This window comes from Diorhabda sublineata, chromosome 10, assembly GCF_026230105.1.
Source record: "Diorhabda sublineata isolate icDioSubl1.1 chromosome 10, icDioSubl1.1, whole genome shotgun sequence".
Lineage (NCBI taxonomy): Eukaryota > Metazoa > Arthropoda > Insecta > Coleoptera > Chrysomelidae > Diorhabda > Diorhabda sublineata.
This window is the reverse complement of record NC_079483.1, coordinates 17,250,061-17,277,298: the sequence shown is the minus strand read 5'-3', so window position 1 is coordinate 17,277,298 and position 27,238 is coordinate 17,250,061. Positions and strand designations below refer to the sequence as shown.

The 27,238-nt window shown below is 32.4% G+C and overlaps 2 protein-coding genes across 2 annotated transcripts; one reads left to right on the top strand and one right to left on the bottom strand.

The window, feature by feature from the left end:
• Nucleotides 1-3,148: 3,148 nt before the first annotated feature.
• LOC130449866 (sialin-like) lies at nt 3,149-13,938 on the bottom strand. The gene is made up of 8 exons (XM_056787910.1): nt 13,935-13,938; nt 13,204-13,400; nt 11,169-11,405; nt 9,573-9,669; nt 7,218-7,426; nt 5,660-5,939; nt 4,065-4,306; nt 3,149-3,280 (listed from the first exon to the last, which is right to left on the bottom strand). Exons 1-8 carry the CDS (start codon nt 13,936-13,938, stop codon nt 3,149-3,151), a joined length of 1,398 nt encoding a protein of 465 aa, XP_056643888.1.
• Nucleotides 13,939-22,205: 8,267 nt separating this feature from the next.
• On the top strand, nt 22,206-22,577 carry LOC130449865 (protein atonal-like). Its single transcript, XM_056787909.1, has one exon. It carries the CDS (start codon nt 22,206-22,208, stop codon nt 22,575-22,577), a length of 372 nt encoding a protein of 123 aa, XP_056643887.1.
• Nucleotides 22,578-27,238: the final 4,661 nt, after the last annotated feature.

The window sequence follows — 27,238 nt, the reverse complement described above, 5'->3', positions numbered from 1 at the left end:
TACAGTAGCTGCAATTTTATTAGTTGGCGTATCCATTATCCATGCACGTATAAAGCAAGAGCATGCTTCCGAATATACAAATAAGGCTCGTCACGAACACATCGAGTAACAATGTTTATGTTTTCGACCACTCTAGAAGACCTTGGATGTCCGGATTTTGATTTATCCTGTCTTGATCCGATCTCGACTCGTTTTTGTAAAACTGGCACGTGCAACGCACGGTTAGTTTCCGAGATTCTCTCCATATCGACTAAATTCCAAAGAGACATACCTCCAGCTTTTTTTGACACTCTTTGTGCATAGATCTGGACTATATATTTAGATAAAGGACAAGGAAATTATTAAAAGGGAAAGGCGGCTTGGAAAAATATCTTGAAACAAAGAGTGTGAAGATGAAGCAGGCTACACCAGGGAAACTAACGAAATAAAAGTAAAAATAAAATAAGAAAAAAAAATAGCAAAATCAGAAAGATAACAAGACAATTTATAATTAATAATAGAAAATTTTGGATATATTTGAATATGATATGGTCCACACAATATAGAGTTGTGAGCAATGGAAAGTAAAATCAGGGAATGAAAAACAGAACTACAAACAGAAATAGATCAAATGATAGATACAAAGTGAGACTTCTAGTTATGTGAGTAAATTTCACAAAAGTTCTAAAGATAAAGCCACAAATTTGTAGAAAACGAAAATAGAAATACAAGAAATTGCAAGAGAAGACATGGAAGAAGCCATTAGGAACATAGAAACAAGAGAAGCTGGAATCTATTGATAAATTATCAAGCAATTATGAAATATAGAAAATAGTATAATAATTTTATGAAAATTTTTTTAATTTCTTATTTCTTAGACCTTTTGATATGTTTATGTTTCTAAATCTTCTTGATTTTAAGTCTTTTATATTTCAAAATATAGTTTTTTTTTTAATAATTTTTAAAAGAGAAATAAATTGACGTTTCGACTTCTCTTCAACTCTTTATCAAAATATGATATTAACACTGACAATTTACGTATTTATATTGATCAATTCAATTTATCATGAATATCAAAATAAGAATAAAATCAAACTAGAACTTTGTTCTAAGAAGAAAAATTAATTTTTCCTAGTCCTTACATCTCAAATAAATAGCAGTAGTCAATAAAATTATTTGTAGTTTTATTAGAATTTACAATTTCTTATCAATGTGAACCTTTTTTAAAAATCCTATTTTCCGAGTATTTTATGATTCGTTAATGCAGTTCTATTTTTTTATCGTATTGATGACCTTTTAGTCTATTTTCTAAATACTGAGATGTCTGCCCTATGTAGACAGTTAGTACAAGGCACTTGATATATAATATTACTTCTTTTGTTTTTTGATGTTTTTGATTTTAATTTAGTGAAATATTTGGATAACGTATTTTGTCCTTTATGACTAATTTCATATTTATTGAAATAATTCGACAATTGTTGTGAAAGTCCTTATACATATGGTAAGGAAAAATGTTTTATTTTTTGATGTTTTGTTTCTATCAATATCATATTTTGATAAAGACTTAAAGAAAAGTCGTAACGTCAAATTTAATCTATCTTTCAAAATTTTTTTTAAAAAAAACTAATTTTGAAATAAAAGGGACCTAAAATCAAGAACATTTAGAAATATAATTTCATGTATATATAATTGATTCAAATTATACCTTCGACACGATCGTTAGAAGAGAAATTTAAACAAAACTAGAGGAGAAGAGGGCAACCATCAGAATGATGATGATGAGGTATCACCGAACACAATGTGAAAATGCGCGACAAGGGGTAGGGGGATTATGATATGAATAAAAGACTTGATCTGTATCTATCAATAATAATTTATCATTCTCGTATCATTTAACTTTTAGAACGTCGTTGCGATCCGATTTATTATTATTATTATATACAATTTATGATACAGTTGTGTGTCTTTTAGATATTTGATTAAGTCTGCGGTATTACAATTATTGTTCAGTAGAGCGACCATGGTGTTTGGGAGGTTGTTGGTTAGCCTTTCGTTTTTGTACTTTTGACAGTTCAAGCGTTTCACGTTAAGATTTTCGTTACAAGTTTCACATATTGGTGGGTTTTCTTGGTTAATGTGCCCCAGCCTTAAACGATCGATTTTTATTTGGTCCTTACGAGAGGGAATTTTGAATGGTAAGGAATTAAATAGGCTTAACTCGTCTGCGATTTTGATATGGTTTGCCTTTCTGGGGGACTTGTAGTTCACACTTCTTCGAATCTATCTTCAAATTACAAAAAAGAGGTATTTGTTACATTTTCGGTTTGAGCAGTAGAACGCATTGTGAGTTCTAATTTAAAAAACACAAAATTCTAACACTCTCGTTTCATAATTCAACAGAGAGACCCATTCATGCCTTCCCTACTAGAAAAAAGAATTTGAACATTTACTTAACTATACCCACTTCTGATTTGGTAAAAAAATTCATGAAATTTCAAGTTCCGAAGATTGATGAAGACATTTCTGCTTGAAAGACCTTCTTATTCTGTGGTTGGTAGAATTCTACAATTTACCATAGACTCAATATGGCATAATTCAATTTAGTGTGAAGTAAGATATTATATACATTTTTTATATTATCTAATACTTAAAATTGAGTAGTCGCTTGCTACTTGGTATGCTAATCACGTACGTGACTTATAATACAGTGTCATAAGTCAAAAAAAAAATTATCCACTAATAAGAGTTTGAAATTAATTCTTAATTCATTTTTCATTTCATTTTTCAATAGTAACTATTCACATGAAATTTTTTAAGATTTTTCAGTTTTCTAGCACTAATAGTACAGTCAAACAGATGCCTATGCTAATTTTTTGACTTATGACACTATTTAAGCGGAGTCCTTCGCAATTATTAAAAGGATTTCTACCTCTACCTTTGTTGAAACGTTAGTGACTTTTAAACTTGATTCAGAACATCATAATTATTAGTAGTGGATTTCAGTAACAAAACAAATTGAAGCAAAAAATACTCATCCAACTCTAACCGTGTTAATTAGAATAGATTAAATTTTCAAATACTTAATATTTTTTTTTGTTTAGATCGATGAAAAAAATGTGCGAATAATTTGTGAATATTTATTATATCATTAGAGATTTTGTAACCAAAATTACGGTGCGGGATCACCAAACCTATTGAAGCTTTGTTCTTCCACAGATCCAAGCAAAATCCATATTATACCTCCTAAGCAATAAACAACTCCGCCTAGTATGAAAGTGTATCCCCATTCGACTATACCATTCTGAAATAAATGGAAAAAAATATCAAATTTTTGTTTGTTCAACCAAACTCAAACAATTAGATGATCCAGAAACTGATGCTGAAAGTGATCATTCCGATGATATATCTTCAAACTGTTTTATTGGAAGAGACAAAACAACATTTTGGCATCGCAACCCTCCCCGAAAAAATGTCCGTACTACCAAGAGGAAGTGCGATGTCACCAGTTGATTGGTGGAAGATTTTTTTCCTGACTCTATGATTGAGACTATAGTACGACGCATAAATGTTTATTTAGATCAAATGAGGGAGAATTATAAACGAACTAGAGCTTGTCGACAGACTGATTTGGCAGAAATTTATGCCTTATTGGGCCTTATTAGACAGCTGGCATAAAAAAAGCTCAGCACCTGAATCTGAAGGAATTATGGGCTACTGAAGGCACTGCTCCAGAATCACGGTATTGACTTCAATACTGAAGAAACAAATACCAGTTAAGTAGGTCACAAATTCTGTGCTTTTTGTCCAAGAAAGAAGAACAAATTGTTGTTTGCACATTTATTACTTTTTGTAAAATAAATAAGTGTTAAGATATTATATTTTTGTTTTTTTCAACTATATTTGAACAATTTATACATTTGGATTAAAAAATTTTGTTAGTTTATCAACTATATCACATCTTTTTATAGATAAACATCACAAAATGGAGTAAAATGTTCAAATACATGAATTTACGGTAAAATTATTTAACAAAATTCGTTTGATTTCAAATTAATATCATCCACATACTATAATTATGTACTTACGTGGTCCTTGGTGAATTCTCCGTTTAAGGCAGGTACTATGAATCCAGTCATGCCGGCAAAAAAGCTATTGATGGCGTAAATAGTACCAGAGAAATTCGGAGCGAGATCTTGAGCGTTAATTAGAATGTTTTGTACGCATGCACCATTAAAACCTAAGCTGAATGTTAATAATACTATTACCGGTATCCAACTACATCCAACGAAACTTATAGCGATCAACATCAAACCGGGTAAAATATGTGCTGAAAAATATTCAAATTCACATATATTTTGTCCATTATACGAGATCAAACTACGGGGGTGGACTTGAAAATTTCAGTAATTTTGGACGCTTATTTTCTTTATAATAATCGTATAAGTAAGTCGTTGTTAAGATTTTCTTGATAATTAATTGACCACCCAACGTAACTTATCGACATATTTTATTGCTCTAACATCAACAGCAGTTTAATTTATTTAACAATGTTACTGTGTGCTATGGAAATGATATGTTTCAATATATACAGAATATTTTGACGGTTTTTGACAAAACGCAATACGTCTGATACTGATAGCGATATTTCAGTACCTTCCATTCCTCCTGAACTGAAAAGCGTTATCTCAGATTACCAAATCGTGAAACATACACGGGTCACTGTTTTTGAAGAAGTTCTGCCACGCTGCTTGCCAATACTGGGGCTGAGACGTCAATTCTTACACGTCACGGTGGATGGAAGTCCGCGACAGTAGCGGAAAGATATAAAAAAGACTCTACCGAAAATAAGAAACAAATTTCCAGCTTAATTTCTGGTGATATAGTATCTGGTTTAAATGTAGACAATAACCATTATTCAAAAACACTAGATATAGTTCTGGAGTAAACATATAGTCCGGTCAAATTAGACCAAAAAATAAGAGTGACGCCATATAAACTCCCACCAAGCTTAGAATGAGTGGAATGGTTTAAAATACAATTCAAAATGAAATTTGAATGTTCCCCATCATTTCCATGTATGGAAAAAAAATTATTCAAGGTCAAAAATCAAAAAGTTTTCGCGACTATCAGCAAAACTGTGAGTTTTATCATAAGAATACCTCAGACGAAAATTGTAGATCATAAAATTATTTACAAGAAACGTATTAATACTTTTTTCCTACAAGCCACTGATTCTGAGATATAACGATTCAAAAAGTTGTAAAAGTTTTAGATTTACTCTCGTATTAATTGATATTTGATATCAGTCAACAGAAATTTCTTACAAATACTTACAACTCTTACTTACAACTCTTTGGATCATTATATCTCAGAACATTCAAATTCCATGTTCAATTTTTATATTTTAAACAATTTTCCTGATTTCAATTTACTGATCAATGTTAATATTCATCTTAAATAATATAAGTACTTATGTATTTGTTGGTATTCAATAAAAAATAATCTTTGTCTTTGTAGTATTTTAGAAATGTGGAATTTGGAAGAGACGTTTGGTTAGGTGGACTGTGCTGAGTACGCGAAATATTGACTTCACGAAAAAGTTTTTTTATAACCGTTTTTATCGAAATTCTTTAGTATTTTCGTTACGATTTATCAACATCTTCATACAAAAAATACTTACATAGAACGGTATAAGATTTCCTAACCACTTTTTTACTGAATATTTCACGTTTCAAAATTTCGTCAGCGATTGCACCCAATATCAAACCAAACGTCATCCTCATCAATGGAGGTAGTGCGGATAATCCTCCAGCTTGACTCAAATCGAAACCAATTACGTCAGATATAAATTTCGGAACTAGAGTCAATTGCAAATAAAGACCCCATTCATTGGCAACATGACATAACATCAACATCCAGTATGGTAAATTTTTGAATAACTCTTTGTAGGGGGCTATTACCTGGAAAATAGTCAATAGTATATTAAAGTACCAAGGTAGAAAGTTTGAGACTTCTGCACTGTGCGCTATGATGAATCTTTAGCTCCCTTCCTCGAATTAGATGAAAAAGTTTTGTAATTTCAACGGAGGTATAAGAAAAGTTTTATCAGCAACAAATAGAAGGATGAAAATTCGTTGAAGATGGTTTCATATTAAATTTTATGAATTATGAAACAACAAGGAAAAATAGCTAAGCATGGTGCTACGAAACAGACAGTGCTGACAAAAAAATGAATTCAATTCATTAATGACTCATTACGTTTTCAATAATCTCAACAGTTACGTATTCAATGATATTAAATCCTAACTATTTAATGGCAACGAAGCGGGTGCACCATAACAAATCCGGAGATAAATTGGTCATCCAGTTACCAAATTGTTTACTCCGGTTCTTCAGTTGCTTAGCCACATCTGCAATTGTGCTCTCGCATATAAAAATACTTAACATACAGGTATACATGTCTCCGAACAACTTCTTCAATAAAACAAAATCCTTCCACTTCTGACGGACCGATACCTGACTCAAGGAATTCCAAGTTACGTTCTTTTCAGAATTCCAAGTCTTCTTTCTTCTATAGCCTTTTTAATGTCTTAATAGCATACGATTAACTTAACCCTCTCCGATATACCAGGTACACGTGTTAGGAAAAACCAACACACTTACACGAACCCATGCAAGACGTTTTGAATCGAAGAGAAACGCATTATCTCTTCAGCGAATCATCGGTTCCCATTACAAAATTGAATAAATAAAAAAAATTAGGTGGTTTTGTATATGCAGCTTAGATTATGAGGATTGTGAGAAATTTTTCTTTTGTTTTTTTTCCACAGCAAAAATAGGTGACGCAATAGATCATTTGATATGCAGTTCTCATAACTTCCATTTCAATTAAAAATTAACAAAAAACAAATGGAAAACCAAGAAAAAAACGTATAAAATATATTCCAAAATCAAGAAGAGCCGTTTTTTCTTATGCTGAATCTCTCTACTCGTCTTCTTTTGGCCTTTTGGTCATCCGTATTTCTTCCTTTTCAGCTAGGACAGCACAACCTCATTGCAAACATTACAGCTCCAGCCCTGCAGAGGAGCAGCTCCTACATCAGGGCTTACCGCAACAAACCTTCTCTTATCCTATCTAAAAACCATCGAGAAATTTTAGAAAATACCTATAACTGTTAGAGACTATTCTATTAATTTGTTATCAATGAAAAAACTGGATCAATTACTTAGTTATTTACCTTTTTCCTGGTAACTGTTCCTGCTTGCGATTCTTTGATAAAATTTGCTTCTTCCGGTTTTATCCATCTGTGAGTTTCGGGCGTATCAGTTACCAGAAGGTAGAAAACAATGCAAAACATCAAATTTTCAATGCTGACAACGTAGAATCCCCAATCCCATCCCAAATACGTTGTAACAACCCCTACAATTGGCCAAGTTATACAAGTTCCTACAACAATAGGTTGGTTTAATTAATTATTAATTATTATTTTGATAATTAATGCACATGTTTTTCAATTAGAAAACTGCAAGTTTCATATTCTCATCTGATCTATACAGCCTACTCCTATTCTTGCCAGAAAAACTGAAATGGCAAAACATCTAGTAGAATTTGATATTGATCTCAATTTCTTCGAAAGAATAAATTCTTAATCTTCTAAGATAAATGAAATTATTTTCAATTCCTCAATTGAAAACTTTCTCATTCTCGTTTATAGTTTGACGGTAAGCCTTTTAGATGTTTTGCCATTTTCTTAGTCAAAGTAGTAGCCCAAATAACTATATAGTATAAGGATTGAAGTAGCAACACAATTTAGAGAATGAAAATACTCAACTGTAAAAAGTAGCTAAACAGAGACTACTCGAAACGAATAAATATACAAATAAATTTGGTTGAGTTATTATTACTAAAAATATTGAAGCCTGGTCTATCCTAATTGCCTGGTAATCTCTTTGTAATCTCTTTGCAGTCCTCTTAGCCGTCACCTCCTGAACTGAAGAACTATCCAGATAGCGCTATCTTGAAATTAAGGCTCTTCCACTAGGTCGACACTAGGTCAAATTTTGAGACTCTCCTATGTCCTAAAAAGACCCTGGAAGCTGCAGAATATACTTATCATAATTTCCTCCTTTATTCCAAAGATCCGGATCAGCGACCCTGTCCCGCTAGTTACCTGGTAGTACTTGATTGGTTGAATACACTAAGATCGACTTGTTTATGAGATATGAATAATAGAGTTTATCTGAGATGTTAGTTGATCCTTCTCTTGGAAAAATACAATCTTTAGATGATGAAAGAGGAACAGAGTATCAGTTTTATCACCACCAGATTGTGCTCGATCTTCATAACACACCTCTATCAAATTATTGCTGAAGTAAAATCGGGTATTTGTAAGTTCAAGTATATTGCTGCCATTTCTGACCTGATGTTTTCCTTCAATTGGGTTAGGTTCGTTGGATTATTCTGATAAACCTTACTTTTAAGGTATCCCCATACAAAATAGTCAAGCGGGCTAAGTCGGGGCTTCTGGGAGGCCAGTTGATGTTACCCCTTCGCGAAATGACTTTATTTGGGAATGATTCATTCAAAATTTCAATCGAGTCATTCGAGGTATGGCAAGTGGCCCCATTTTACTGGGACCACGTTCTTGAGTTGAAACAGGCAAACTCCTGCAACTCTGAGAGCAAAAAATTCCGCAGCAACATATCGCAGTAACGGTCACTATTCACATTGATTTTTCGGCATCGTTGATCTTCGTGAAAATAAGGACCAATAATTCCTTTAGCAGACATAGCGGCCCAAACAACGACCTTTGGGCTGTGCAGGGGTCGTTCATGCTTTCGTTTCAAATTCTCGACTAGCCAATACCGAAAATTCTGGTTATTAACATGAAAATTTGCTTCGTCGCTGAACAGTATGTTTTCAAAGCTAGTATCCTTCAATTCTTGAACCAATTGAATTTTATAGGCTTCTAAATGGGAATCTTCCATTAAAATCAAATGTAAGGACGATTTTTTGATGTTAGCTTCGCTTTCGGATGGATAAAGATGGATTTCGACGAACCGACGCCTCAACTTCTTCAATTGTTTCTTCAGTCTCCCCTGTACGAACATCCTGATCCACTTCCTAATGCTATCGTCATTTGGCGTAGCGTGGCGTGTACGATATTCCTCACGAGACAGACGTTGAACAGTCACTATTGAATTACCGTTACGATAATTCGCTCGTACGCAAAATGCGCGATGCGTCCCCGAGTACTGTTCCATCGAGACTAAAACTCCACAAAATTGCGGACGCTCCGAACCCCTCCCCGCTCCCTTTCGTCGCTCCGTTTCGAATGTGGCGCGAAAACAAATACCAGATACTCTTTTTGGACACCTTGTATATTCAATTTTTTTCTAAAACTCATATAAATGCTTCTAAATGTTCTTGATTTTAGGTCTCTTCCGTTTTGAAATCTACTTAACTTCAGTCTTTATCAAAATATTTTGATAACGATTGAAGTTAGGTCGAAACGTCAATTTTGTATCAATATTTAAAGAATTATAGAAAAAACTAATTTTAAAACAGAAAAGACCTAAAACACTGCTATTACCTAACACATTTCCCATTAAGGCACTTATGAATTTTCCTTTTTCCTGAGGTGGTGCCCAAAAAGCAATCAGTACCTGCAAAGCTGGATACACTAGTGCCTGTAAAATATAAAATGGAAAAGATATTAAATTCTTGCTTAGAATTCCAATTCTTGAGCGTTTAGGTAATGTGTTTTTGATATTAACTAAACTCTAGCAGAGTAGATTGAAGCCATGCTGAAGAACTCTTCAAAAAATGCTTCATGTCATGTAAGATCATGTTTGCGAGAACGATGCGTGGAGGATACGGAGGAATATTGAGCTGACACATCCGGGGGGCACGTCTAAGGTGGCAGAAACACGTGGACAGGATGCCTTCTGATCGATACTCTCGCTGAGCCATATATTGAGATGGACCTGATTCAGCTAGCGGTTCGACGTTGGAGGCACCATGCTCAGGACAAAAAAGATTGTCAGTCGATTGTTGAGAAAGCCCTGGTTCTCAAAAGACCGTACCGTCGTTTAAAGAAAGAAGAAAAGAAATCATTGATTCATCGTGTCTAAGGGAAAAGAGGAAAAATTTTTTTTCCGTGGAAATGATTAATCATATTATTTCTATATACCTTTGTGTAATATTCCTAATACTGAAACGAAAGAATAAAGGTGTAAAAAAATATTAGCATCTATCATATGCTTTACAAAAATAGAAAAAGTAGATGCAGAAAATATTAGAAAAAAGTCAATTGCATAGGGAAATTGAATTGTACATAAGGTCTTAGATGAAGAATACTTTGGAACGTGACGACACAGCAGATAAACCGACGGCGTGAATGAAAATTCAAGAGGTTATGAACGACACCGCCACGAGTAGATTTCTAGAACTGAGAATAATCAGAGTACGGCCTAGACCAAGAAAGCCCACGCAGCACAATTAAAGCCAAAAAATAGCTGGAAGAAAATACAAAAGAAAACTTAATTGAAGTATAAATATGTAAATCCATCTATAATTCCCAAGAAAATGAAATTACTGGTGCACTGATAGTCAAAACAAAGTGAATTAAATAGAGTTTACTATATAGTGACGTTATTCACAGCTGATGGTCGCAGGATGAAATGTTTGACTTTTATTAAAATTATTATAGTCGATTATATCGAAATTTTCAATTCCTTCCACGTTATTGATGTAATACCAATGTTTAGAGTTTTCCCGGTGGTTTTCCCCATTTTCCATGGCCTTTCGTACTCGTCAAAAATCATTATTATTGGTTTTAATATCAGGTTTTAGTAAAAGGTTTTAACAAAAATTTATGTAAGTCATGTAATTTTTGAGCGAAGAAAATCTCTGAAGACGATTGGCTATCAAAATATCTGACAGTCTAATTGTGAGTATTGGTGATAGCAGTAAGCAACAAACGGTTCCAGCAATTCGAACTGGTCAATTGGAATGCTGGGAACCAAAGGGCAAACTGAGGATCTTTACATGAATAATAATTAGATATCTTTGATAGTAGTTATTTTAAACTCACAGTTAATTATCTTCATTTTTCGAAACTACCATATCAAAGAGGTACAATGGAAAATTATATTGTTCATAAAAATGTTTCATATATGGTACTTACCCCTCCCATACCCAATAATAATCTGCATAAGAATAGCGCACTCCAATGTATCTTAACTGCTAGTACGCACAATGTATTAATTACTGTTGCTACTATATGTACTAACAGAATTACTTTGAATGGACCAAAATATTCGGCAATCAATCCAGCAGCGAGATTAGTGAATATGTAGCCATAGAAATAAGCTCCTAACAGACTTCCTTGAATTCTTTCATCCCATTCGTAGCGAGGACCATACTGAAAAAAAGAGGAGTGGTAAATTGAGATGGGTGGTTTCACTATGAATTTTCTCCACATTCTAATAGTTAAATAAACATTAAAGGAAATAAATTGAGATAATAACCCTAAAATCCGTTACAAGTCTTCAATATAATTTGTAATTGATCAAAATGAAATTTCATCGAAATGGCTTCATGTAGTGTACCGTAAATCAAAACTTATTCTATCCTGAACTAGTTTTTCACGCAGATTATAAATATGTTTCTGAGATTTGTAGTTTTGGCAGTGACAATTATGCGGACAGGTAGACGGAATCTCTACGGTAAAGAGGATTTTTTTAAAATAATGAAGTAAACATTCATTCCGTAAAATGGACCTCACCTTTTTATGAATTCCCAAGAACTTACATACGAATATAATTTAAATTGAATTGTGACAAGTTCCTACCGATCCCATATGAAACATTTTATAAATCTCGAGATTTCCCATAGTGAAATTTGTTAAATTTTGAATGTGTTTCCCCCCAAAAGACTCCATTTTTGCGTCGTCCAATAAATAGTTTTATTAATTTTCGAAGCCGACTTCGTGACATTCACTGGTTAGTCCACTGAATTTTACTTTTTTACTTTCCTGGATTAACTTTTTCGTAACATCTCCATGGAGGGTAGAAAGAAGGAGGATTAACTCATATGAGAGAAAAGTTGAAAGAGTGTCCAGGTATATACAATACATGACAGTTCAAAAACCTTCCAGAATAGCGCTGATGTTGGAAAAGGGTGGTAATTGTTGATAAATTGAAATATGGCGAGTAAAAAAAATATTATCGTACTTAATTATTGATCAAAACAACGACTTGCGTTGTACAAAAGTTGTGCAAAGCTTGAATAAATATTTGGGGCTTTCTTTAAAGATTAACCGGATGCAATTGTGGCGCCACCTTTAGTCAACGCATTTCAATGGATATTTATCACAGATTTTTCTCCTTTTCTCTAGCCTCGACAAAATACTTCTTATATCTGGGGTACTATCTTTCAGTTACTAACAATAGCTTTTATTTTATAGAAATCGGGCCTACAAGAGACCTCTTGGAAAATTCGTGGCGGGTGTTCGCGACTACCATTCGATAAAATCATGTTTACAAATCCATCTCCCGCGTATCACATTCTTTAGGAAGAGTACTTATACAATTCAAAACTACAAAACTATGCGACATAAACTCCTAAATTTGTTAGATGCAACCAGTGTAGCTCAAGCTTTACTTTAGGACATCCCGTATAAACGTATCTGGACGTCAAAGAAGTCATCTATCAACACATAATTGCGTCGGCCAAAATCTATCGACTACAATGTTGCTGGATTGCATAGGAAAAAAAATGATTTCCATATAAAATTGTATCCTTGGATATTCAACAAGTATTTTAGTGTGTACGTCGCACAATACATCTAAAAACTTTTTCTACTTATATCCTGATTTCAACTGATCTCTTATGATCCCAATTTGATTAGACTTATTATTAGCAACAGAACTCGATCAGGATATAAATTATTATACATTTATTTTCAGATAATATAAATTCAAATCATGGTAATTGAGTATAAGAATATTTAGCATTATTTAAACATTTTAACAACGAAACTGAATGAGGGCGATCTATTTCAATTAAAATAATTCATTACGTTACTAAAAAATGAAAGATTAGACAACAATTCATGTATAACGGTAATATCGATACTGATAAACCAAAATTTAAGATGTTTTCGAGATAATGTGACATTTCATACTCAAAAATGACTATGTGTACATAAGTCGACTTACATCAGGTAAAACGTGAGGTTGCTCCGTTCCATTACTGCTGTCGCTGACGTTATCTGTAGATTTTTTGCAGTACGGGACACCTTTGGTTTTTCCTTTGGTCATGGATACTATGCTGACTGAAAGATTCACTCTTGTCGTATAGCAAGTGAAAGTTGTGAAAAATACCATGCAGGCTATCCAGAATCTAACGGGCACCGCTATAGAGATAGAAATAGTTAAAAAAATTTGAAAAAAATCTATAGACGCTTCCCCCACTCGCCACCGATGAAAAGAACTGCAAAAACCAGGTAGTTATTCCTGTTAGTCAATCTTCTAGTGTTAAATATGAAGTATATTTGATAAATATGTTGAGATACTTTCTAATAGGCTTTTTAATGGTTTGCTGATGGCACGCGCGTCCGCCATGTTTAAACGGCGACAATATGAAAGTTCCTGGCACTTTTTCTGAATATGGCCGAGCAACAAGTTGTCACCAATAAAATTAAATGAAAAATTAATTAATGGTGCATCATCCAACGGTAGAAGCTCATAATTGTATTCAATGGTCAATGGTTAAATTGTCATGGACGTCCTCAAGGTGGAAATAAGGCAGAGTTAGTTGAGAGGTTAGAAGTAAAACTGCATTCTTCTGTAAATATTTAAAAAAAAATCCTTAAAGTGCCCGAAAAACGTGGCGGAATTTGAGGCAGGCGCAGAAAATATTTTTAACTATTTAAAGATCTATTACTCACCCATTTTATGTAAAAAATGAATCCAAGCTTACTTTTTAGATAAAACCATATTTTTAAGTCTTGTACGATATCATAAGTCAATCATATCAAAATAAATGTCTAAATGACAGATTGTAGAAGCTTCGTTCATATATTGAACAATGCAATTGGATAATTTCCATTGTTTGTCGAAAATTTCTTCGGAAAAACCACTCAAAAACGTTTCCCAAAAATGACTATGTTTCTAAATCTTCTCGATTTTAGGTCTCTTCTGTTTCAAAATTAGATTTCTTATCAATTTTTGAAAGAAAGATAAAATTGACTTTTCGACTTTTCTTTGAGTCTCTATCAAAATATATTTTGAAAAGTCGAAACGTCAATTTTATCTATCTTTCAAAAATTATTGAGAAAAACTAATTTTGTAACAGAAGAGACCTAAAATCGCGAAGATTTTGAAACATAAACATATCAAAAGGTCTGAGAAATGATAAATTGATAAAAGGATAAAGGAAAAACAAAGTTAATGGATCAAATCAGTCTTTATCAATATCTCTAATAAATAACATAATCAGTTTTTTTAAGTAATTAACAGTAACTCAAATAAGAAAATGGGAAATTATTCACTGGCCTGCCCCAATGTTACGTCGAATCCAATTTTCAATTGGATTGTCACCGTCTTCTAAATACATTCCGCCGCAGAAAGGACAAACTATCCTTAAATTTTCCAATATTTTTTACTTGTTGAACCTCTTCAGTATTTTTTTCAATTTTTTTTGTTAAACTTGGTAATATCTACAGTCTTCTTTTTTTGTTTTTAATCCAGTCTTTCATTATAATTCTCTAGTTTGTTTACTCTCGATGACAGTTTGTTTTACAGGACATTTAGTATTTATTATCGCCTGAAAATGAAGAGGAATTGAAATGAAAAATGAATTTGGAAGATTCTAGAGATAGTGAATTAGAAGAAGAAATTGTGATAAAATTGGAAGAGGAAGAAGGACTAGCTATTAGTAGTGAAATTGAGAATGAAATAATCGATTCCGTGACACCCGATTTTTCATTTGTAACGCTCAATAATTAAACAAACTATAAATAATTATAAGTACGATACCAAAGAATAAAAAAATGATTAAAAAATGTAATTACGTTCAGCATTTTTTTATATTTGAAAAATTTTAAATGTACGTTCAATTCTTCTAAATGTTTTTGATTTTAGATCTCTTCGGTTTTTTAAAAAATTTTTTGAAAGGAAGATAAAAATTGACGTTTGGACTTTTCTTTCGACAGTCATTTCTGTAAACTGTAAAGGAAATTGTTGAGGAAATTAAGCTATAAAAAATATTGGAAGCAAATTTAGCACGTTCTGATTAAAGAAAATTCATCTTTCAGCATGACAATGATCCACGACATTCCTCGATGCGCTGTGCATAAAGTTAATCGCTTAAAGAAGAACTCAAACAGATTGTCAAAGATAATAAAAGCAAACGACGAAAAAAGTTATAATAAATATCAATATACTAGTTCAAACTAGATGGAAAGTCGGGTAACGATTGTTAAAAGTGATTTTACTTTCGCTTCATATATATGAGTTATATTCCAAAATAATGAGCATGCTACTAATTCTTTTTATAATTGGGAGAATAAAAAATAATTGCTACTAAAAAATTATGAATGGATATTAAAAAAAAATTACAACAATCATTTTGGTTCAGTTATTTCGTGTTTGATAAATCTCAGAGGAGCTCGTTTGATCAGCATCACAAGCCGCGTGAAGGGCGGCTCTAACTTGATCCAATAATGAGATTTGCGCTTTCACATTATGCCTTGTTATAGAAAATTCACCGCAAAATTACTGCTAGCCCGACACTATTTTGATTTCCGCTCCAAAACCAAAATGATAGATGCTTCTTTTAATAAACTAGGTGCATTAGATGACTTGCCGATTTTTTTTCTTTATTTTTGGGGTAATTGAAAGAAATTGGGTATCGCCTATTCCAAATACCTGTTTGTTTTTCTTTTCGTCTGTCTCGTGTATTGATTAATGAGGTAGGAATAGTTTTAATAATTATTGTTTAGTCTGCACAAACAGAAACGGTTTAATAAATCGATAACGAGGTGCAGGTACCTATTGTTCAGATGATGAAGTAGCTAAGGGATCTTAAAATATGAATACATCAATATTTTTTTCTGAAATATTACAAAAATCATTGAACTTAATGATAATTTTCAGATCAAATTTATTGGAAATGAACTGTTTCAATCCATCAATAATGAAAAACTATTTTAGGTTAGTTGTAACGAAAAACATTCTTTTATTGTGAAAATAAATTGCATTCGGTTCATGAAGTAGACTACACACTATCACCAACAATAATTAATTAATCTATAGGCTTGATCTTTCGTAAATTTTCTCGTATATAGAGATTAATGTATTTTAAGACATTTGAAACACCACGAAAAGCAATTTTAGTATGAATAACTTTGCATCGAACCTTTTTTCAGCTTTTGTACTTTGCCAAGGACAAGCTGTACCAATAGCTGTGCAGTTTTCAGCACATAGATAATTGACGTAATCTACAAATTTTTGAAATTGAAGAAAAAACCAGTTCTATACCCAACAACCAAATTTTTACAAAGTCTTGAGAATACTTTATTTATACAATAATTATGTTGATGTCGGATAATTCCATAATAACAAAAAAAAAACTGCAGGTCTCGAATAACAAACGCTATTTTTTCTATTGTCTGCTACCGAAATAAGTAGATTTCAATTGAGTTGGACTTTTAGTAATGGTTCAGTTTTGTTCGGGCACGCTATATACCCCCTTGAGGTGCCTAATTTGGTATAATGCCGATTTTTGTAATATCACTTAAAATGCATTCCTCCGGCCATATTTGTTATGGTTACCATCGAAAGAATTTTTTGGCATGTAAAGCTTGAACACGTGGAATTGCATTTATGTTTTTTTTCTACTATTTTCATAATTGTAACTTCATTTGAAAGTAAAAGCTTTTACCAGTCACATTCAATACAATGTTGAGCAAAATATTTTTTAATTACGTTTTCTGCCTTTAATACTTGCTTAAGGTTCGACGTAGCGGTCATTTTCTTGCAGAAATACAAAACAGAACATTGACATAAATTGAAATGATAAAAAAATAATGTAAAACTCAATTTACTTGTAGTTTTGACCATATTGATTGATTATTATTATGAAGCTTATGTGTATGTATAGTTCAGAGTAAAAACATTAAGATATAGCTATCAAATAATTTTATTTATTATTTCATACACCCCAGTTGGAAGGCTTTGGAGCTCCGTAATTTTCCACATTTCGAGAGAAAATGGATAGAGGTTTGCAATAATACAACAACACCTCTGTTAATATTCATAAGTTGATACATTCAAGATGTCTCCTTTGGTTATAAGTTCCCAGGAATATCTTTGCACATCTCAATCCCTGACAGCAAATCGTTGTTGTCTTTCACGACTGTACATGTGTACACTGTTGTGGGAAATGGAATATTTCCCACAGGTTGCACATATTCCGTTCTTGAGATCATATTACACTGATGGCAAAAAACGTAATGCATTTGCTTAAGCCCTTCTAAATGAGGCGACAGATCAAGAAGTAATGAAAACTTGCATGATCCTTCGTCTAGCTGACTAGGTATCATGAGCTTGCTTGAAGAATGGGCTGCGTATTAAGTGCTCAAAACATCAGTTAATACTGACAACAGGAACAAATACAAATAGTCGAGGGATTCCCCGTAAAATATAAACGAAAAGGGCTGCCAACTTGGAAAATTTTATATTCTCAGTTTTATTATTTGAATAAAAATTAGAGTCACATGCCGCGTTGTTCGAAATCTCCCTCACTCGTTTATAAAGCATCGTATAACCAGGTCCCCCTTTCCTGGAAGTGCTTTACGTAAAACTTAAACGCCCCTTAAAATTTTGGTAAAAAAGTCTGGTTAACAGAAAAACGAAATTATTTTTACATCGATGTAACTTACTACTCTTTCACAAAGTTTAAAAAGCAATCGTGAAAATTGCTTAATGAGTACAAATAATATTCATTCATACACATTTTATTTATCTAAGACCGACAAAAAATGCTAACAAAAACATTGAACTAGGTATATCAAAGAGAATTGGGAAGTGTATCATTCATCTTAAATTTTTTTTTAACTTTTATGCCGGTCCATGTTCCAAGATTTTTTTCATCGTCCGGCATTTACCTACAATTATCCACAAGGTACCATTTCATTCATTTAAATATAACAAAAACTTTTTAAACTCGTGCTACGTCTGGCTGATGCCCGCAACAATTCATATTTGTTTTTTTGAAAAGTTACATAGCCTCAAAGGATTGTTTTTGCTGCCACCATGTCATATGGTATTAAATTTCAACCCGAGAAGGTAAGGCAGGTAACACCTATTAGTTTAGGTAAATATTATTCAGCTCCACTTTGATTTAATATTTATTTTGTTCGATTGGTTGTTTTCTTTTCTGATTGGCTTATATTTGATCATATTATCCATTGTTTTTACATAAAATGAACTAATTTTATACAAACCACTTCATTACGTAATTTTTTTTCCAAATTTTATCATTGCAAGAGTTTTTTTTTGGTTATTTTTAGGTAATCAAGTGTGGATTCTCAAATTCATTATTATAGAAAAAGAAATCTTCGTAGTACAAACTGCAAGAAGAACAAGAAATAGAAGAGAAAACTTTTAAATAATTATGGTACAATGAATTAGATGCATAATAAGAAGGAAAGTAACAGTTCTAGATTAATTACAGAATCAATAATTGAGAAATTAATCGCTTTTATACTTTCTGCATTCTCATTTTTCTTCTCTTTAACTTTTATTTTACAGTTTTTGTCTTTCTTACATCTCAGCTCTTCTCTAATATCTACCAAACATTTCCTTCTAGACCCTCCTTCTTTTGAATTAGTTCTATACTTTTATGTATCTATAAACTACCTTATAATAAACTTTTTTCCATATTTTTTCAACAAAAAACAATTTTATTTTTAATTTTTGGTTTCGTGAGATTACCTACAGCTTTTGTTAATTGTTCTTGCAAAGCCCAAGTTTTATTCTAAAATTTCTATAACCTTTCTCTCGTAAATGTTAACTTGTTTGTGAATTGATTTTCTTTCCGAAGGATCAATAATTCTTCAGAAAGGTTTGAGGCCAACCTTGGTGCTCTTCAGGGATGGATCTTCCTGCCGTACATCAACGATCAACTCGACAAAACTGCAAACCCGACCATCGTTCAAATCAACCGCCCTAATAAACTCAGCTACAACCCAAATCTGTAAGTATTAACAGATCAGCAGAATCAATACCGATCTTGAAAACATTCTGGAATGAGGTAGATTGTAGCTCAGGATTTGGTCCTGTCACGTGGCCGATTTAGCCAAGGCAGCTCAACAAAAAACTTGGAGCCCTTCTAAAGATCAAGCTTTATACCTCGTAACAGATTCTAACCCTCTACAAGGCCCAGTTTCGTCTACATTTGGAGCTCAACTCCAAAGTATACCGTAAAAATGCTCGACTCGATACAGAAGAGAGCAGTTCGATTTATAAGCGATCCAGAGTTGAATAGATACTACCACGGCAAATGTTCTTTTGAGAGTTTAAAATAATCCCGCCTAGAGTAGATTTTGCAAGATCTATTCGACAAAACTGCAAATCCGACCATCGTTCAAATCAACCGCCCTAATAAACTCAGCTACAACCCAAATCTGTAAGTATTAACAGATCAGCAGAATCAATACCGATCTTGAAAACATTCTGGAATGAGGTAGATTGTAGCTCAGGATTTGGTCCTGTCACGTGGCCGATTTATCCAAGGCAGCTCAACAAAAAACTTGGAGCCCTTCTAAAGATCAAGCTTTATACCCCGTAACAGATTCTAACCCTCTACAAGGCCCAGTTTCGTCTACATTTGGAGCTCAACTCCAAAGTATACCGTAAAAATGCTCGACTCGATACAGAAGAGAGCAGTTCGATTTATAAGCGATCCAGAGTTGAATAGATACTACCACGGCAAATGTTCTTTTGAGAGTTTAAAATAATCCCGCCTAGAGTAGATTTTGCAAGATCTATTCGACAAAACTGCAAATCCGACCATCGTTCAAATCAACCGCCCTAATAAACTCAGCTACAACCCAAATCTGTAAGTATTAACAGATCAGCAGAATCAATACCGATCTTGAAAACATTCTGGAATGAGGTAGATTGTAGCTCAGGATTTGGTCCTGTCACGTGGCCGATTTATCCAAGGCAGCTCAACAAAAAACTTGGAGCCCTTCTAAAGATCAAGCTTTATACCCCGTAACAGATTCTAACCCTCTACAAGGCCCAGTTTCGTCTACATTTGGAGCTCAACTCCAAAGTATACCGTAAAAATGCTCGACTCGATACAGAAGAGAGCAGTTCGATTTATAAGCGATCCAGAGTTGAATAGATACTACCACGGCAAATGTTCTTTTGAGAGTTTAAAATAATCCCGCCTAGAGTAGATTTTGCAAGATCTATTCGACAAAACTGCAAATCCGACCATCGTTCAAATCAACCGCCCTAATAAACTCAGCTACAACCCAAATCTGTAAGTATTAACAGATCAGCAGAATCAATACCGATCTTGAAAACATTCTGGAATGAGGTAGATTGTAGCTCAGGATTTGGTCCTGTCACGTGGCCGATTTAGCCAAGGCAGCTCAACAAAAAACTTGGAGCCCTTCTAAAGATCAAGCTTTATACCCCGTAACAGATTCTAACCCTCTACAAGGCCCAGTTTCGTCTACATTTGGAGCTCAACTCCAAAGTATACCGTAAAAATGCTCGACTCGATACAGAAGAGAGCAGTTCGATTTATAAGCGATCCAGAGTTGAATAGATACTACCACGGCAAATGTTCTTTTGAGAGTTTAAAATAATCCCGCCTAGAGTAGATTTTGCAAGATCTATTCGACAAAACTGCAAATCCGACCATCGTTCAAATCAACCGCCCTAATAAACTCAGCTACAACCCAAATCTGTAAGTATTAACAGATCAGCAGAATCAATACCGATCTTGAAAACATTCTGGAATGAGGTAGATTGTAGCTCAGGATTTGGTCCTGTCACGTGGCCGATTTAGCCAAGGCAGCTCAACAAAAAACTTGGAGCCCTTCTAAAGATCAAGCTTTATACCCCGTAACAGATTCTAACCCTCTACAAGGCCCAGTTTCGTCTACATTTGGAGCTCAACTCCAAAGTATACCGTAAAAATGCTCGACTCGATACAGAAGAGAGCAGTTCGATTTATAAGCGATCCAGAGTTGAATAGATACTACCACGGCAAATGTTCTTTTGAGAGTTTAAAATAATCCCGCCTAGAGTAGATTTTGCAAGATCTATTCGACAAAACTGCAAATCCGACCATCGTTCAAATCAACCGCCCTAATAAACTCAGCTACAACCCAAATCTGTAAGTATTAACAGATCAGCAGAATCAATACCGATCTTGAAAACATTCTGGAATGAGGTAGATTGTAGCTCAGGATTTGGTCCTGTCACGTGGCCGATTTAGCCAAGGCAGCTCAACAAAAAACTTGGAGCCCTTCTAAAGATCAAGCTTTATACCCCGTAACAGATTCTAATCCTCTACAAGGCCCAGTTTCGTCCACATTTGGTGCTCAACTCCCGCCTAGAGTAGTTTTTGCAAGATCTACTCGACAGGCAGACGTGACTCATGAGCACCGAGTTCGCCTGCAGACGTTCAGAGCTTCAAGCTGTGGAATCAGCTAGAGTTTGTGCTTGATTTTTACATAAAAAAAGACTTTTGCGAGATCTCTGATGATCTTTCACGTACAAAACAAGACTTTTATTGCGAAATATTATTTCATAGATCTTAATTTTTTTCCATACAATTTTAATTCATTTGGTATTCAGAGATTCCATTATCTGTTTACATTATGATGATTTGATTGAAACTGTAGTAGATCAATCGCCATTTTGAAATTATCTAAATAAAATAACTACCGAAACTTCAATGCAGGTTTCATATCCACTTTTTCATTGCCCGTATATGTACGTCTGTATTCATCAGGTAACGAGCCTATTGGTCGGCCGGCACGCGCTAGTAGGGCGGTACTTAACACAAAGGTCCTTACATTAAACCGGGGGGTAGCCCGCATATAAAAGACCAACAGGTAAAATATTTCTTCGTACATATCTTCCGACGTTCGGTGGTGAAACTTCGAATCAGATAAAAATATTTACGCGGAATGGCAGGTTATAGTGAATCCTATTATACGACTTACCTTCTGTCACCTCAAGACGTTTCTGGTAATTGGGGATGCGTATCACCAGAATCATACGAAAATTATTCAGAAGAAAGTTATAAATCCACGTCTCCGGAACCGCTGAGAAGTAAGAGTCGAGTCACACCTATTATATTGAGAAAAAGAAGATTAGCGGCGAATGCTAGGGAAAGGAGAAGAATGCAAAATTTGAATCAAGCGTTCGATAGATTGAGGACGTTTCTTCCTCAATTAGGACAAGATAGACAGCTTTCGAAATATGAAACGTTGCAGATGGCTCAAACTTATATCACAGCGCTTTACGATCTTCTGGATCAACGAGACGTTAACCAATGAAGATAAGTTTGTTTATAGTTTTTATTTTACTAAAATTATCGATTATAAATTATTTATTAATACAATTGCGCTATCCTAAACTTGTTTATTGAACATTTTGTTCGATACTTTCATAATTGAATTAGTTATATACCAAAGTTCAACAAGGTCTACTGTTATCTAGATTTATAGTTTTTTCTTCCATTTAATTTAATATAAAATGTACTTTTTAGATGTATATAGCTTTGACTGATGTTATTTATTATTTTAGCTCATAGATTAGTAAATTTTCAGTACTCTAAATGTGCCAAATGATTTTTTCAATATGAAAAATATGTTAATCGTGTAAATAATGTGCCAAATTTTTCTAACTTATTTTATTTATTTGTTTTAAATAAAAAGTGTTAGTTAAATATGTGTGTTATTTTTCCTTTTATTGAAAATGACTAATTCTATGTTTTATCGACATGAAAGAAATTCTTCAAACATAAAATAATTATTCAATTCATTAACTCTGAAATTTCAAGATTTTATTCTAATGTTTTGATAAACAATAAGAAGAAATAGGAATAAGGAATTGAAAGCAATAAAAGACAAACAGAATCAACTATAAACAGTGCTAGAACTAATGAAAAGAAAAGGGACACAAGGACCAAAGAAATGGCATGAAAATCTGACAAAGATTTTCAATTGAAATATTTCAAAAATTATTTTCAATTTCTGGTTGTAGTCAGGAGAAACTTACCCATACATATGAATGAGGATTGAATTCAGTGCAACACTTTAGAAGTATCACAAAAAAAAAACAAAATTGACGTGGTCATATCGTGAGAAACAAGACAGATTCACAAGGAAACATAATTAAACAAGATATGCAATTGTAGAGTAAAAAAAATGGATGAACCAAACAAAAAAATTAAGGCAGACGTAGAAAAAAATGAAGAAAAAGGTAAAACATAGCAGAAGAAAAGCGGTCGAAACTTACCACCCGACAAAATCAAAGAAAATGAGTTGAAGAATTATTTTGAATCGATTTTTATTATTACGTATTGAGATAAATCTCAGATCAATAACCAAAGTAGAAATTTACACATTACATACAATTTCTTTGTGTCTAATTAATTTTGTGGCTTATCCGATTTTCTCGAATAATTTCGAATATTCATCGAAGTCCGAAAATTACTAAGATACTTCCAGAATATTGAACAATTGTGTTACTATGTAAGTTGCAGGGAAAGAAGAATGAAAATTCAATTAAAACATTTAGAAATTACTTGTTGTCTTTTTTGTTATGTTTGGCTGTTAGTTGGAAAGTGAAAAATCGTTTTTATTATAGAAAATATGTCTTGAGAAACTTTTCAAATCAGCACTTCACTGAGTTCACTAGAAAAAACCTTTTTGTAAAAGTTTGAACTTTGTCTTACTATATGTTTTTTTTAAATTGTTCATTACTTTATATTTATAAAATAAATTACTGTGTGTTGGTGAAAGGGTATGTGTTCTGTAAGAATATAAACATAGGTTCCAGAAATTCCTACCTATGATTGAAATATGTTCCCAAAATCTATCTGATATGTAATGAAATTTTTGGATTTCTTACTAGGCTTGTCATTCATAAAATGTTACTTTTAAGCTGTAGCAAATCTAAAAAAAATGTTTTAACTCACGAGAGTTTGTTAAAAGGAGAAAGTGACAAACTTATTTTCAGATTATTCTCCCAATTAGTCATTGTTGTTAGCGGTATTCTATGTAATATTGTTTCTGCGTCTCCTCAAAGAAAGCTTCTCACGGAAAATTAGCTCGATGGTAATCAAGTGCAAAAATGGACCATATTTGTCGACGGACACTGAATTGAATACTTTCATCAGTTTTAAAAATATAATCAGTTATTATGCTTTTTCTTTTGATGTGATTTGATTCCACGAGAATATGCTTCACTATTCACTATGAGTGAATTTCGTATGCCCTAATCGAAGATTTTCATAAATCCAAAATATTACTCGCCATTTATAAAGAGGACAGTATAATTGTTCCTTAGAATCCTTCCTCTTGAGAATATTATTGTTCTTAGTTTGTCTAGGACAAGATATATATCGAAACAAATAATTCATGACATGATTAAATCAACTCTTCGATGCAATTCCACAAAGTTCGAAGCATTCAACCTGTAAACACAACTTACATGAAATATAATAATTACTAGCAGCACAACAATACTATCTGGTCCTTTGAGACGTATAAGAACCTATGAAAGTCTCCCGGGAGCAAAAAAGTTTAAATATAGTATAAAGAGAAATTCCCGATTAGCCAACACAACGTCTAAGATAAAAATTTTCCATTTATCAAGAGGTTGCCTTGGTCAGTATAATTGTTCCTTAGAATCCTCCTTCTTGAAAATATTATTGTGCTTAGTTCGTTTAGGACATGATATATCTTGAGATCAAATAATTCATGAGATGTATATCGAAGGTAGGGGCAAAGATTAAATCAACTCTTTATCCAACATCAATCCAAACCCATGAGCTGCACCCGTTTGTATAACCATCTATTTGTCAAAATTTGGTCATTTGGAGTTGATTCAAAAAAAATATGACATGAGACCTGGAACCACCTTCATATTTGTCCCATTTGAGTCACTCTGGTTGTCTAGGTTCAGTGCAGTAGATTGGGGTGGAAGCCATAATTTTTTCTTATAAAATAAGCTTTTCTGTACATCTTGGAAGACATTTTTTTTCAAAATTTAGCAAACTGTTGTGAACACATGCTTTACTGTATAGACACTGACAATGACACAATCTGGTTTTTCGAAGCAGTTAGTACAGGGTAGTTAATAGTGTGTTAAGAATGTCTTCGTAATGCCCCAAAATATAAAATGTTAAATCTTATTTCAGCTAGAAGGAGAATCCAGAATTTCAATTTGGAACAACAAAAGTATGTTCCATGTTATACATATAGTGGAAACAAAATTAAAATGAACCTCAGCGAATTATTACAAAATCAAAATTATATTGACTGAAAATTGAATAAAATAATATAATTTTGTAGTTAAGTAAGAATAAAAATGAATTGTCTGGTTAGGATAATGAAAATTTAATAATCGAATCAAAATTAAGAAAATTGATGCTTCTTTCAAGGAATAATTTTTATTCTACAAATTTATATATCAATCAATAAACAACGAAATAAACTTACTTTAAACTTAATAATATTTGAAAATAGAACTTTATATCAATAAAATCTTATAAAATAATTTATAAAATCACAATAATACTGATCAAAGTTTTTTTTCAAAAGTCCAGGATAACTATCGGGAACAGGAACCATATAAGGACACTCAAAATGCATTCCCTGATTAGGATAATAAAAATTTATGAATTGAGTTTTTGAAAAAATTGTAATATAGAATCAAAATTAAGAAAATTGATGCTTCTTTCAAGGAATAATTTTTATTCTACAAATTTATATATCAATCAATAAACAACGAAATAAACTTACTTTAAACATAATAATATTTACAAATAGAACTTTATATCAATATTATTTTACAAAACAATTTATAAAATCACAATAACACTAATCAAAGTTTTTTTCAAAAGTCCAGGATAACTATCGGGAACAGGAACCATATAAGGACACTCAAAATGCATTCCCTGATTAGGATAATAAAAATTTATGAATTGAGTTTTTGAAAAAATTGTAATATAGAATCAAAATTAAGAAAATTGATGCTTCTTTCAAGGAATAATTTTTATTCTACAAATTTATATATCAATCAATACACAACGAAATAAACTTACTTTAAACTTAATAATATTTACAAATAGAACTTTATATCAATAAAATCTTACAAAACAATTTATAAAATCACAATAACAATAATCAAAGTTTTTTTTCAAAAGTCCAGGATAACTATCGGGAACAGGAACCATATAAGGACACTCAAAATGCATTCCCTGATTAGGATAATAAAAATTTATGCATTGAGTTTTTGAAAAAATTGTAATATAGAATCAAAATTAAGAAAATTGATGCTTCTTTCAAGGAATAATTTTTATTCTACAAATTTATATATCAATCAATAAACAACAAGATAAACATACTTTAAACTCAATAATATTTACAAATAGAACTTTATATCAATATTATCTTATAAAACAATTTATAAAATTACAGTAACACTAATCAAAGTTTTTTTTCAAAAGTCCAGGATAACTATCGGGAACAGGAACCATATAATGACACTCAAAATGCATTCCCTGATTAGGATAATAAAAATTTATGCATTGAGTTTTTGAAAAAATTGTAATATAGAATCAAAATTAAGAAAATTGATGCTTCTTTCAAGGAATAATTTTTATTCTACAAATTTATATATCAATCAATAAACAACGAAATAAACTTACTTTAAACTTAATAATATTTACAAATAGAACTTTATATCAATAAAATCTTACAAAACAATTTATAAAATCACAATAACAATAATCAAAGTTTTTTTTCAAAAGTCCAGGATAACTATCGGGAACAGGAACCATATAAGGACACTCAAAATGCATTCCCTGATTAGGATAATAAAAATTTATGAATTGAGTTTTTGAAAAAATTGTAATATAGAATCAAAATTAAGAAAATTGATGCTTCTTTCAAGGAATAATTTTTATTCTACAAATTTATATATCAAT